The sequence below is a fragment of the Eucyclogobius newberryi genome, unplaced genomic scaffold (assembly GCF_026437365.1).
Source record: "Eucyclogobius newberryi isolate DKJ021-1_F unplaced genomic scaffold, fEucNew1.0.hap1 SCAF_2, whole genome shotgun sequence".
NCBI classification, from domain to species: domain Eukaryota; kingdom Metazoa; phylum Chordata; class Actinopteri; order Gobiiformes; family Gobiidae; genus Eucyclogobius; species Eucyclogobius newberryi.
The window spans coordinates 16,985,024-16,999,471 of record NW_027315834.1 but is presented as its reverse complement, the minus strand read 5'-3'; the positions used below and the strand labels follow the sequence as shown (position 1 = coordinate 16,999,471).

The 14,448-nt window shown below is 39.4% G+C and overlaps 2 protein-coding genes across 4 annotated transcripts in view; both read left to right on the top strand.

Annotated features, from left to right (window-relative positions):
* The first annotated feature begins 184 nt into the window (after positions 1-184).
* Positions 185-2,537, top strand: slc35e3 (solute carrier family 35 member E3). Its single transcript, XM_072454408.1, has 8 exons — positions 185-390; positions 695-1,142; positions 1,227-1,337; positions 1,406-1,465; positions 1,768-1,866; positions 1,942-2,024; positions 2,110-2,194; positions 2,265-2,537. The coding sequence occupies exons 2-8, from the start codon at positions 741-743 to the stop codon at positions 2,364-2,366; spliced, it is 942 nt and encodes a 313-aa protein (XP_072310509.1). The 5' UTR covers positions 185-390; positions 695-740; the 3' UTR covers positions 2,367-2,537.
* A 427-nt stretch (positions 2,538-2,964) lies between these two features.
* The window catches only part of upf2 (UPF2 regulator of nonsense mediated mRNA decay), a 19,965-nt gene continuing 8,481 nt past the window's right edge, over positions 2,965-14,448 (top strand). For all 3 annotated transcript variants that reach the window (XM_072453851.1, XM_072453850.1, XM_072453849.1), the window contains exons 1-14: positions 2,965-3,073; positions 3,623-3,970; positions 4,091-4,870; positions 4,952-5,112; positions 5,608-5,799; positions 5,872-6,018; positions 8,802-8,905; positions 8,971-9,056; positions 9,673-9,781; positions 9,886-9,999; positions 10,078-10,194; positions 10,303-10,692; positions 10,779-11,054; positions 11,314-11,497. In XM_072453851.1, the coding sequence (XP_072309952.1) occupies positions 3,624-3,970; positions 4,091-4,870; positions 4,952-5,112; positions 5,608-5,799; positions 5,872-6,018; positions 8,802-8,905; positions 8,971-9,056; positions 9,673-9,781; positions 9,886-9,999; positions 10,078-10,194; positions 10,303-10,692; positions 10,779-11,054; positions 11,314-11,497 (3,007 nt within the window). In that variant the 5' untranslated portion in view covers positions 2,965-3,073; position 3,623. The remainder of the gene's footprint in view (positions 3,074-3,622; positions 3,971-4,090; positions 4,871-4,951; positions 5,113-5,607; positions 5,800-5,871; positions 6,019-8,801; positions 8,906-8,970; positions 9,057-9,672; positions 9,782-9,885; positions 10,000-10,077; positions 10,195-10,302; positions 10,693-10,778; positions 11,055-11,313; positions 11,498-14,448) is intronic.

The following is a 14,448-nucleotide window of genomic DNA, read 5'->3' as shown; positions in this document are numbered from 1 at the left end:
TTGGGTCCAAAGAGAAAACTGTATATGCATAGAAAATAGTTGGCCTTTGTCATGCTTTAAATTACTTGGCATAATAGACTTTCGTTTCTATTTAATTCCATCTGTGTTATCGGTCGACACGTTACCGATGCAGAGGAGGGCGCTGTTGCACTGAACGTGCACATGAAGCGGCGGTGCCAGCCTGCCCTGACTAGAGGAAACACACGGGGTTTTCTATGATCAGCTCCAGAGCCTTTACTTCAGAGCAGAACTTCTATAGGATTGCACTGGACTGGTCTTGGGTCACGTAGTTTGTTGAGTCATTTGTTGGAAAAAATACTCGGGAATCGCTGAAGTTCCAAGCTGTGTGAGAGAGGAAAAACTGGACTGGTTGAGCAATGAAGACCCCAGGTATTTTCTCTTTTTTTGCCTGGCAAAAAATAACAATCAAGTCCATTGAGGGTATGAAATAGCCCCTTGTCGTGTAAAGTTGACACGTTTATTCCGGCCACTGTGTTAAATGCTTGGGTCTGATGAGGAAACCCGTTACTCCAGAATCAAACTTTGTTGATTTAAAAAAAATAAAAGAATGTTTGATCAGGGTTTGGTATCAACTATGACCACAGTGCTGATTTGATTTCACACTGGTGTAAAGTTCATGCAATAAAACGGTTGCTTATTTGTATTTATTTTTTTGTTATTTTTTTGCTTTTAGCATGAAGACTCCACAGATGAAGTGAAACTCATTGGCAAACAGAACCATGGCTGAGGGAATGATGAATTTCTCAGCCAACAAGCGACTTATTGCTGGCCTGTTGGTCAACCTGCTGTCTTCAATCTGCATCGTCTTTATCAACAAGTGGATCTATGTTCATTATGGTTTCCCTAATATGACTTTAACCCTGGTTCACTTTGTGATCACTTGGCTGGGACTTTACATGTGTCAGAAAATGGACATTTTTGCTCCAAAAAGCCTTCCAGTTCGCAGGATAGTGTGGTTAGCTTTAAGCTTTTGTGGCTTTGTTGCCTTCACCAACCTTTCCTTGCAGAACAACTCCATTGGAACATACCAGCTGGCTAAGGCTATGACCACGCCTGTAATCATCCTCATTCAGACCACATACTACAAGAAGACCTTCTCTTTAAAGATTAAACTGACATTGGTTTGTTGTTCAAAACATTTTATGATTGTTCTTTAGGTTAAAAAACAATGCTAACAAACCATGTGTAACCCTTTCATTCACTAGGTGCCTATAACATTAGGTGTAATACTGAATTCTTACTATGACGTGAGGTTCAACTTGCTTGGGACAGCGTTTGCCTCTCTGGGTGTCCTGGTGACTTCACTGTACCAAGTGGTATGTAAATCACTGCCATGTTTCATGATGAATACATTTAATATAACAAGCATCTCGTTCTCTTCTAGTGGGTTGGAGCTAAACAACATGAGCTCCAAGTGAACTCCATGCAGCTTTTATACTACCAGGTAAAAAAAAAATCAGAAGTCATATACAAATGTATAAATTACCGTCATAAATGCACAAAGATGCTTTTTTTGTCAAAGGATTTTTCAGATTAATTCAAGCATGCATATTGAAAGTGGGTTGACAATTTTAAAACAAATGTTTCAGGATTTTATAATTAACAATTGATGATAATAATAATAATAAACAATGATAATTTGATAATTTGCTTTATCCGGGGCCGGGTAGAAGATGGATGGATGGATAATTTGATTCTTTATAATACAATATATTTACCAGTGGTGTTACATTGATAATGTTTTAGGCTCCACTGTCATCATCCTTTTTGCTCTGGATTATCCCATTGTTTGAACCACTCTCTGGCGAAGGGGGAATATTTGGACCCTGGTCTCTTCCTGCAATGGTAAATTTGCACTACTTACTTTTGACATTGATCCAGATTTTCTTGAATAATCTCTGTTGTGTTTATCTGGACTAGGCAACTGTGCTGCTCTCTGGTGTTGTGGCATTCCTGGTCAACCTTTCCATCTACTGGATCATTGGAAACACCTCAGCTGTCACGTATCCTTTTATATTTTGGTAAATCAATCTATTTGTATGTTTATTTCTATTTTCTGTAGCTGTAATTCTTAACATAACTTCCAAGTTACAACATGTTTGGTCATTTTAAATTCTGCATTACTTTGGTTGGAGGTTATGTGCTTTTTCAAGACCCGCTATCAGTCAACCAGGTCAGTGCTACTGCAATCGTATTTGTCTTTATAGGAAATTGATTTTAAAAAATATCTTTCTTGTTATCAGGCCCTTGGAATTCTTTGCACCCTGGCTGGTATTCTCTCCTACACACATATAAAACTCACGGAACAAGAAGAAGGGAAAAGCCGCTTGGCTCAAAGGCCTTAGTTTAAAAACCAAGATGAGGATAAATAAAAAATATGCTTCTGCCTTTTGATGCCTAATGTTCTAGAATCAGAAAAATCTGTTTTTGTAAAAGTTTAACTTTATAGCATGTACAACACTTTTTAGGTTTTAATTCAAACTAATTATACAATTTAAATAAAGTAAACGATGTTGATTCAAAGGCCCTGTACTTGAAATGAAAATGCCATAGCTTGATTTGGTTGCTTAGGACTGTAAACCTATGGAATTTAGGGAATTAAAATGGTAGTTTCCAAATTGTGAGTGTTCCAGACGGTCTATGGCCAGACCCCATATGTACATCAAAAGCAATAACGGCAATGTTACCATTTTATTTTGTCTTCTATAAAACTACAATTTTGTCAAAACAAGCTTTTTATGTTTACTGTAATTATTTAATTGATTATACTTTTCAATGTGCCCTGTTTGTTTGTATTTCCAGCGCCAAGCTAGATTTTATATTGTTGTCATATGTAGTTCTTTCAATAAAAAAATAATGGCTTAAGCATCTGTAATAATACTGATATAGCCAACATAAGCATTTGAACAAGTTCCACCATGGATCGGAGTCCAACTTCCACCATCTCACGTCCAAGGTACATTTTAGACAGGCATATTTTACAGCGGTCTTGCGGGTCCTTATTTTTGTGTTGTTCTTTTTCCCTCATCCGATGTTTTGCTTCGAAAAGAAGGTAAACTGCCTCATACAGTAGCTATTCATTTTGATATTACAAGGGCTGTAGCAAGCTCGATTATGATAAAACGTTGTATGGTCGTATTTGAGGACATAACCGCGCCATATACAATATTTTTGGGCTGTCAAAACGAAATTATTTTGGTTTACTCTACGGAAGTAGCTTAGCAGTTATTCCAACAGGCTTGCGACTGAAGCTAATGCTAATGCTAAACGTGTTATATAAATTTACGGTTCTTTCTGTATTCTAAATTCATTAATTTCCTTATTGTAAGAAATTTACCGGTATTGGTGGTGCTCTTATTACTATTTTATTTTGGCATTGGATACTAATACTGTAACATGAATATATCGAGAGGCTAACGTGCACTCATGGTATCAAATAGTTATGCTGTAACGTTGAAAGTTTAACATTTGACATTAAGTTATGTAGCTTACAATATATATTTAATAGTTTTCTCTTGTTAGTATAAATGTTTCTCAAAACGTTATGTCTTATGAACGTTGTTATTGTCAGCAATGACACATTTCTTCTTTAACCTTACAGAATGCCTGCTGAAGGCAAGCGTGTAAACATGGATGAGAAAGAGTTTTCCTTCAATAACAAAGACCGAGACGGAGAGAGGAGAGCTACACCTCGAGATAAAGCAAAGGAAGATACTAAAATGAGTGGTAAAAAAGATGGTGGCAAAGAGGAGAAGCGAAAACGCATTGAAGAGGAGAAGAAGAAGAAGGAGGAAAAGGAGCGTAAGAAAAAAGAGGAAGAGAAACAGAAAGCTGAAGAAGAATTGAAGAAGAAAGAGGAAGAGGAGAAGAGGCAGCAAGAGGAGCACACAAAGAAGCTCCAGGAGGAGGAGAGCAGGCGACAGCATGAAGAGGAGGCAGCCCTTCTGAAGTGAGTCACTGGACACCTGTTACCATTATACACTGTTGTAGTGTTGTTGTTTATCATGTTAATCCATATTTCTGTCTCAATGATGATAACTAAAAACCTTGTTATTTTGTATTCTTGAAGGGAAAAGGAAGAGTGTCATCAACTCCACCAGGAAGCCTGGGAGCGACATCACTGCAGGAAGGAGTTGCGTAGCAAAAATCAAAGTGCCCAAGATGGTCGTCCTGAAGAAACCTTTTTCAGTCGACTGGATTCTAGTCTCAAGAAGAACACCGCTTTTGTCAAAAAACTGCGAACACTTACTGAACAGCAACGTGACTCGCTCTCAAATGACTTTGCCTCTCTCAACCTTAGTAAATATATTGGAGAAGCAGTGAGCTCTGTTGTAGAGGCAAAACTTAAGATTTCGGATGTGGGCTGTGCTGTCCATCTTTGCTCTCTGTTTCACCAACGGTATGCAGAGTTTGCCCCGTTACTGTTGCAGGCCTGGAAAAAGCACTTCGAAGCTAGAAAAGAGGATAAGACCCCTAATGTTAGTAAGCTGCGCACAGACCTGCGCTTTATTGCAGAGCTCACTGTTGTAGGACTCTTCACTGACAAAGAAGGGCTTCTGCTCATTTATGAGCAACTGAAAAATATCATCAACACTGACCGGGAGAATCACACTCATGTGTCAGTTATCATAAGCTTCTGCAAACATTGTGGAGATGACGTAGCAGGTCTAGTACCGCGCAAAGTGAAAGTGGCTGCAGAGAAATATAGTTTAACGTTTCCTCCAAGTGAGATTATCAACGCAGAAAAACAACAGCCTTTTCAGAACCTTTTACGGGAATACTTCACATCACTTGCCAAACACCTGAAGAAGGACCACAGAGAGTTACAGAACATAGAGAGACAGAACCGGTTAGTTTAGATTTATGATATCTGGTCATACAGATTTACCACAAAAGAACTATATGTGATCTCTTCAAATTCTCTTTTCAGACGAATTCTTCATTCGAAAGGAGAACTGAGTGAGGATCGACACAAGCAGTATGAGGAGTTTGCAACATCCTACCAAAAGCTATTGGCCAATACTCAGTCTTTAGCTGATCTGCTTGATGAAAATATGCCAGAGTTACCTCAAGACAAGACTGTGCAAGAGGGTAAAGACATTTCTATTATTTCTTTTTGAGATGTCAACATTCCTTGGGGGTTAAAGGAAGAAACATATTTAGCTGTGATTGTTAATGTGTGCGTTGTCACTGTGGTAACTTTAGAACTGTTCTTCATAACTGTATAGTTTTAATTTCATGTGAACACAACCTATTGACATTTATTTAACCATTACATTGCCAATGAGATTAAGTATCTCTTATTTTAGAAGAGTCCTGAGCCCATATGAGAGCTTAACTAAAACAAGTTACGTATGTAATTACGGTTCTATGAATCCCAGATGACCGCCAGAAGGCAGTGTCTGAAAGCACTGAATGTTCCTTGGGCATGTGTTGGGTCAAAATGGATGAACTAGAACTAACATTAAAAACAATACCAACAGCTAATCTTAAGTATTTACCAGTTCAACTCTGGTAAATGATCGTCTAATTTAAATTATAATTTGCAGATTGTTGAAATTAACTTTAAATATTGTGTTTCCGTAGAGCATGGCCCTGGCATTGATATTTTTACCCCTGGAAAGCCTGGAGAATATGACCTTGAGGGAGGGATATGGGAGGATGAAGATGCCCGAAACTTTTATGAAAACTTGGTCGACTTGAAGGCATTTGTCCCAGCCATCCTCTTCAAAGACAATGAGAAAACAAATCAAGGAAAAGACAAGGATGATACCAAAGGTAGTCTTTGTTAATTTTCATTTTAAAAACACTGTTGCCTTGTATCGTAACGCTGTTTCTACTCTTTTATAGATGCCAATGAGGGAAAGGATGCCACCACTGCTGAGGAGCTAGAGTTAGAATTGGAAGCCTTGGACATCGCAGATGAACCTCTCGAGTTGGAGGGACCTGAAGAAACAGAAAATGAAGACCTGGCCAAAAAACTAATTGATGACCAAGGTGAAGTGACTGCGATGGGGCCATTATTTATTGGGTTTAGCAGCACTTTCACTAGGGCTGGGTATTGCGATACGATACATATTTCGATACAGGGGTCACAATACGATACGTATCCCGATACTTGCATATTCTGATACCAAAAATCGGTCTTAAAAATTTACCAAATGGGTAATGTTTTTACTCTAGATAAGAAAATGTATGAAATTTCATATATATCCACAAAGCAGTCTATTTGTCCACAGCTCCTTCTCACCTCAGCCGAGAGGAGCGCATCACAAACAGCATATCAAAAGGACCATTCCACCTCGTTTAACCTGTTACCACCCACCTGTCCGCCGGCGAACATTTTCTATATCTCAAATATTCTCTTACATCATCACTTTTATTTCCGTGGTCAATACCAGCAAGCCATACATCATTTTAAAGCTTATTTTCTCAACAAAACGAATATGTCATTGATTTACATTGAATAATATGCCCCAAGAAGCAATTGCCAATAGTTTGTGAGAAAGTCTCAACTTTTACAAACGCATGTCCTACCTGTTTGCTGTTAATGACGGACGAAACGGCTTTAATTCTGTACATCCTTGTACTCAGTCTGTCCGTAAGGAACCATTGAAAAACAATATCCACTTGTATTTTTCCTGAAGTTCTCCGATTTCGAGATATTGTCAAGTAAACAAACTTTTCTTCGTTTCTCGCCGGACGAGAATGCGCTTGTCCGGCGCATTTCTCCGTCCATAACAAATTACCTGTTTGACTTATACGATAGTGTTTGACATCTATCTCTTCCTTAGACTGTTACCTACAGAATGACCATCCACGAATTTTTCTGTCACCGGGTTTGTTTGCTACAGCCTCCGGAGGAAAAAAATTCGGCGCTCCCGAAGCGCGCGTCCATCTTAGTTTTTAGCCCTTAGCTTCTGCTAACAGGCACGCAGGAGACTTTGAGTGACACATTATTGTAGCCAATGAGGATACCTTTCTCCTGGTAGGCGGGACAAAGGGCTTATTGACACAGAATCTTCTGTATTCTCGTGCGTAAGGCTCCGGGAAGGCTGTAAAGAGCCAGATTTCTCGGCAGGATTTTGCGCATAACGTTTTCTGAGTTTATTAGCCTTTTGGACGTGCATTTTGTTAGATATATGTATTATTATATCAATACAAAAATAAAATAAAAATATTATATATATATATATTTTTTTTTTAACCACTATATGGGAAATTCATGGGTAAACTCATATTTACACATTTTCACATATATTGTTTTTAGCAGTTATAATTGCTATTAGTGGCCTACAAAACATAAAAATGTATGTTTTATGATCATAGAGGAGCTAAAATTGTAATAAAACAGTTTGGCACAGTTGGCACATATTTGGATCACTTGTTCCGAATATACTTTTTGATACAAAAAGGTCAACAGCACCAGATCTGAGATCTGAAACTTTACACAGTTGTTGTCAATAAGATAAACATCATGTACAGTGAACAGAAGAACAGATCACTTATAGGAAGTCTGAAAAACACTTTTTATAGGAGATCTTCTACTGAAAGTGTTTTTCAGACTTCCTATAAGTGATCTGTTCTTCTGTATCTACCTCTGTATCTACCTGCGTTGCACCAATGAAATTTCCCCATGTGGGACAATAAAGGAATATCTTATCTTATCTTATCTTAACAGCACACAATGAAGTATGTCCTGCTCAGGACCATTACAAATTGACAATATTCAGGCGAGACTAAAAAAGGATGTTTTGTTTATGTTTGGGCCTCTGTAGTGTAAGTTCTGATGCCTTGACAGTGTTCATGTGCACATCTGCAGAAACTAGAAGGCCTAAGCTTTCTAATGATGCATCACACTTCCATGTGGAACATGAGATCCTCTTTTAATAAGCAATGCCATTTGGGTATGTCCAACCATTGTGCACAGGGCGAAAATAGGTGGGTGGTAACAGGTTAAAGCTTACGGGCCACAAAAATCTAAAAAAAAAAATATATATATATATATATATATATATATATAATTTTTTTCAATCTAAAAAATATCGATACTGTGATTCTGTATCGAGTCCGTGACGATATATCGCCGTATCGATATTTTGAACACAACCCTAACTTTCACTGAGATCATAAAAACACAAAGAACAGTGAGGAGTTTGGCTGGATGGCAACGAGTGTGAAAGACACGAGCGGGTGCTGTAGGCGCTGCAGATACACACATTTACCACTGAATATTGCCCCTCTTTTCTGCATTAGTTTACTTAACCGCTGAATTGCAGAGGAGAGGAGAAGACGGATGAGCGGGCGCATGTCTGTGTGTCTGCAGAGACGCAGGGAGATGCAACATGCTGAATATTGTCCCATTTCTGAGCTATAACCTTTAGTTTAAAGGATGATAAACAGATATATTACTATTTTACATCTGTATCAAAGAAATATGAATTTATTGCGAGAGAGCGATATAAAGCCCCAGGTGCCCTAGACGGATTTTTTGGGACTGGCAAAACAACTAATTGTATTCATCAGAACTGATGGATTATTGAAATGATTGTCAACTAATTTAGTATGTATATAATCATCACATTCATGCACTGGCATGGTGAAGAAAGTGTGTTGCCCTAGGACACAATGCACTGAGATTGAACGGCCGACATTTGAGTTGCTACTGATCACCACAGCTACTGGTTAAGTCACACATGGTTTGGGAAATACTTCCTATGAAAAGGAAAACATTTTTTTGTGTAAATTTATTATTTTATTCTCAATGTGCTCAACTTTAGAACAAGAAGACGAGGAGGCCAACACCGGCTCACACCTGAAGCTCATTGTAGATGCTTTTATCCAACAGCTTCCCAACTGTGTAAACAGAGATCTCATTGATAAGGTAATTTATCATTTTTAGCCCATTCCTGCCGTGGTTCTTTTCATATGGAAAACCTTTGTTTTTAGGCTGCCATGGACTTCTGCATGAACATGAATACCAAGGCCAACAGGAGGAAACTGGTTCGGGCTCTGTTTACAGTTCCTCGGCAAAGGTATTCAATATACCGTAAAATATTCTGTCTATTGAGCGCTCTAGGATATAAGCTACACCAACAAAATTAAAATTGTTTCTTTTACATATGTATGTTCAAATCACAGGTGTCCACATTGTAGTATAAGCTGGTACACGGGATGACGGGTGCCGTGGGTCGGGTTGGGGCATTTCATTGCAGGGGTGGATTATAAACTGCAGACCGCCGTATTGCATGTGCTCTAACTGTATTTGCATTTAGACACGTCTAAATTCAGTTCCTCTTTAGACTCATTACCCTTTACTCACTCTGAATATGTCAGATTGTAAAAAACATTTTGAAGCTTAATATACAGAGAACATGCCTGAGCAGACCCTACTGTCCCCTCGGCTCTTGATTTCTCTGTGTGCGCTGATTTACCTGTCTCTGTCTCCACATCGGGCTCTGCTCCTGCGCTTGTACTAAGCAACTATTCATTAGCCACATTGTTGTATAGGCCGCAGAGTTCAAAGCATATAGTCCAAATTTCACAGTACTGTATAAACCTTAGCTGTAGTGATTTATTTTAGCAGATTGAGTTTGATACGGGTTGAACCAAGACCTTCATTTGAAATAACCAACTGTAAAATTATTTCAGGCTTGATTTGCTACCTTTTTACTCTCGCTTGGTGGCCACTCTCCATCCTTGCATGTCAGATGTGGCTGAGGATCTTTGTTCCATGCTAAAGGGCGACTTCAGATTTCATGTAAGACATTTGAAAATGTTTAATAATTCACATATCTATTATACATAAGATCTGCCTAATATTAATGTAACTACATTATTATTGTAAATATTCATTGTTTTTAGATACGTAAGAAGGACCAGATAAATATCGAAACAAAAAACAAAACTGTCAGATTTATTGGGGAACTGGCCAAGTTCAAGATGTTTCCCAAAACGGATACACTTCATTGTCTTAAGGTGAGTACCCCTAGGGCTTTGTTATAATGTATGTGGCAAATGGATGTAACCACTTTCTGCTTTTCTGTTTGCAAATAGATGTTGCTTTCAGATTTCACTCATCACCACATTGAAATGGCATGCACACTGCTGGAGACCTCTGGGCGGTTTCTCTTTAGGTCACCTGAGTCTCATCTGCGTACTAGTGTTCTCCTGGTTTGTGTTATTAATTATTATAAGCAGTATAAGCCATAAAGTACCGTTTAGTGTACAGCTTTATTGGTTAATGATATTTATATGATTCCACTTTTACTCTTATTTTAGGAACAAATGATGCGCAAAAAGCAAGCTCAGCACTTGGATGCCCGTTATATAACAATGGTGGAAAATGCTTACTACTACTGTAACCCCCCTCCAATTGAGAAAACTGTGAGGAAAAAGAGGCCTCCACTGCAAGAATACATCCGCAAGCTACTGTACAAGGATTTGTCCAAGGTCACAACTGAGAAGGTTTTAAGACAGATGCGAAAGCTGCCCTGGCAGGAAACTGAGACCAAGAGCTACTTGATCTGCTGCATGGTCAACATTTGGAATGTCAAATACAACAGTATCCACTGCGTGGCCAATCTGCTGGCAGGACTTGTGGCTTACCAAGAAGATGTAGGTATCCATGTGGTGGATGGAGTCCTTGAGGACATCCGACTAGGAATGGAGGTAATGGAGCAGATCAACGAAAAGTGTGTTTTTTCTTTTTGATGTCTTTTTATTTATCACACAAAGTTAATTATTTCTTACTGCAGGTTAATCAACCAAAATTCAACCAACGTCGCATTAGTAGTGCCAAGTTTCTTGGTGAACTCTATAACTACCGTATGGTGGAGTCTGCTGTGATTTTCCGCACCCTGTTCTCCTTCATATGCTTTGGGGTAAATCAAGATGGTACCCCCAGTCTACTGGATCCCCCAGAGCACCTGTTCCGCATCCGCCTTGTTTGCACGTTGCTTGACACCTGTGGTCAATACTTTGATCGAGGCTCCAGCAAAAAGAAGTTGGACTGTTTCCTCGTATATTTTCAGGTAAGATACTTTATCACAATGAGTTTTTTAAAAAAAAGTGCATTATCCTCTCTAAAATCGATTGTTATGGAATGCCTGTGACACTATTTTTCTCATGTCAAGTAATATTTTGTATATATTTTGTATTCAGTTGCATTGTAACACCACTAGGTGGTGCCAGGGTCAATATTATCAATTTTACTGCATTGTTTTCCAGCATGGCTGGGAACTATGAGTTTGTGTTTACTTTTGTGTTTACCCTTTGTGTTTACTTTTGCAGAGGTACATTTGGTGGAAGAAGAGCGTGGACGTTTGGACCAAAGATCACCCATTTCCTATCGACATTGACTACATGATCACTGATACTCTAGAACTGTTGCGGCCCAAAATGACGCTCTGTTGCTCCCTGGAAGAGGCCATCAAGCAGGTTGTAGATCTGGAAAGGGAGGTGCTCGTCAAACTAGGTAAGGCCATGCCAATCATCTTTATCAGGTTTATAATGACACTGTTTACTTTGTGTAGTGTGAATGGTCCTGCTTGGCAGCATTCCTGTGTGTATGTGCAACATTACGCTTTAGTCTACAGCCGTCAAACAAGTTTATCTTTCACTGTCCTCCCACATGGACTCATACTTACTCAAATGAAGCAAATCTAATTATTCCATTGATATTTCTCTAAGCCAGGCGGTCAGTCTTAGCTGGACTTTACTTAGCTCCTCATATGTTATTTTCTTTAATTATACAGATCCCCTCACACTGCCTAACTTACAACTTAGAACATGCACATATTCAGCTCCAGGCCTTTGTCAGGCAAAGGGATATCTACAGAGAGTCAGACACTGATTGGGTAAAAGTGTAATGTTTCTGCAGCAGGAGACAGAACACCGCTGTGTTCTCCGAGGCTTATCTAGCTTCAGTTGTTTCCTCCTGTCCAGGGTAAAACCAGTCGCTTTAAGACGACAAAGAAAACAAGCGGAGCACTGCGTTTCTAGTTTAGATGCACATCCAAACTGTCGTATTATAATTTTGGAAATGCGGTGCAGTAGGACGAATAAAAGCTTTTAATGCACAGAAAGTTGACAATAAAATACACAGGAAGTGAGTTTACTGTGTAATCAGCTGCAGCTTCATTCACATGGAGATCTGCACCCGCATAATGTTTTGTTATTATAAAGAACGTTTCAAACTGGATTAATATCTATGTTTTGTGGTCATAATTTAATTGGGAAGGAAAATATGACAAGGACATGGATGAGAACGCTGTAGTTTGACTTTAGCTTCACGGGGTGAGTTATAAAAATGTTTGTCCTGTTCGCTGTTCTCCGGGTTTGTATTCTTCCTCTGTGTCTGAAATTCCGTCTGCTTCTTAGGCTCTGCTTTATTGGCGGTCTTTTTGTGCCGTTTCCACACCCAGTTTTACACAGCACCACTGAGCAGTTGTAATGGAAATACAACAAGGGCTGAGCAGGGCCACGAGCTCAAGAGCCGAGCCAAGTAGGGCTAATGAAAATACGGCATTCGTTTTTGTCGTAAAACCAACTAGTTTATCTTTTTTAGTTTATCTTCATTTACATACAAGGCATAGTCCTTGTATTGTTTCATGCAATTTGTAGCATAAAAAACTAATTGTTTTGAAGGATTAGTTATCTGTTCATTTTAATGGATGGGAGAAAATGTACAGAGCAGGGTTCTGAGAATGACCAACCTTGCATTCAGACTAGGAATGGGACAATTCTCGAGATGGTATCAGATCATTCGATACTGGTGGTTCGATAGAGAACGCTGTGTGTTCCTTTACCAGGAGCAGAGAGAAAGAGTAAGGGCTGCTGTAGAGTCAGGACCCGCACACACTTATAGTCAAATAAATTATCAAAACAAATACAAATAAATGCACTAAAAAGAAGTCTGGTGGCGATTGTTTGACTGCATATCATAAACACACATGCCCCTACTAGACACAATTATTAGTATTCTTTTCTTCTTTTTTTTCAATGAGCTAAAGTGTAATCATTAAGGCCGTGGCTGCAGAGCCGCGGCGCGGTCAAATGACCCAGCAGTTTCAGGAACCGCGGCACTGCCATATAGCCTCATGGCTAACCCTAACCTTAACCCTGACCCTAACCTTAACCCGGCGCGGTCTAAAGCGGCGCGGTCAAATAGCGCAGCAGTTTCAGGAGCCGCGGCACAAAATAACATGGCAGCACACACAAAAAAAGCTTAGTTTTATTTTAACAGAATAACCTTATTTTATTGTTTTGTTTTTGTTTTTTTCCCCCAACAAAATCTAAATTATATCAAAATTGTGACCCATGTATCAAGACAAGGATCAAACCAGCTGTTTGTGCGTGCGTGAGCGTGTTTGTGTTTTACCTTTCATCCAACCCTTAGCTGCCACACAAGGTTTGATAAGACTTTACACTGCCTGCCCATTTTAATCTCTTTGTCATCATCTGGCAATCTAGCTATAATTATCCCACCTGAACTGGCGTATTCACTTTGGCATTTATGATTTAAATTGAAGGACGTTTCAAAGAAAACCACTTGCAGTAAAAAGCCATTCATTGTTTGCAGTCTTTGAGAGTCTGCTCCAGCTGGAGGCTTTTACCCTCCTGTATATCATTGTTTTAGATTTCTTAAAGAGGAGGTATTACTCTTATATGGCATTAATTGTTAACACAGAGCATACATCAGGCGTCTCCTATTATATTTTCAAGGGTGCAAGATTTTTCGGAGGGTTAAGGTCCTGGGGCCGCACTACAAAATCACACCACAATTTTATGTTTTATATCTTTAAGATCCACAAACAACTCACAGTGGGAAAATTCAACAACAGAAATCAACATAGGACTTAAAATATCATAACAGTATTACATTACTAAAACCAGGACAAAAGCACTGAGCACTACCAGAAACCTGGCTTGACCTAGGACAAGACCAGGTTCAAACCAAGAGTAAACCAACCATATCTACCAGAAAAAACATGGATAAACTATAACAAATTTAGCAGGACTAAAGCAGGACTCGGGACTCGAGCAGAACTCGGGACTCGAGCAGAACTCGGGACTCGAGCAGAACTCGGGACTCGAGCAGGACTCGGGACTCGAGCAGGACTCGGGACTCGAGCAGGACTCGGGACTCGAGCAGGACTCGGAGCTCTGTCTAGTACCACACAGAACTAGTCTAAACCAGGTCTTAAAAAGCATTCAAGAAGGACTGAACCAGGACTAGGCTGCCAAAAAAAGTTCACTTTGCAATTTAGTGCACTAAGAACAAACGCAGCTTGGTCACTTGGCCACATGCACAGTATCATGCATGTTTTTGGCCTTCTCAGACCCCCGGACCATGGCATCTATTGTTTCATGTTGTGTTTCAGCTGAACCGGGGCTCTCTGGCCTCCCGTGTCCAGTGGAGGAGTT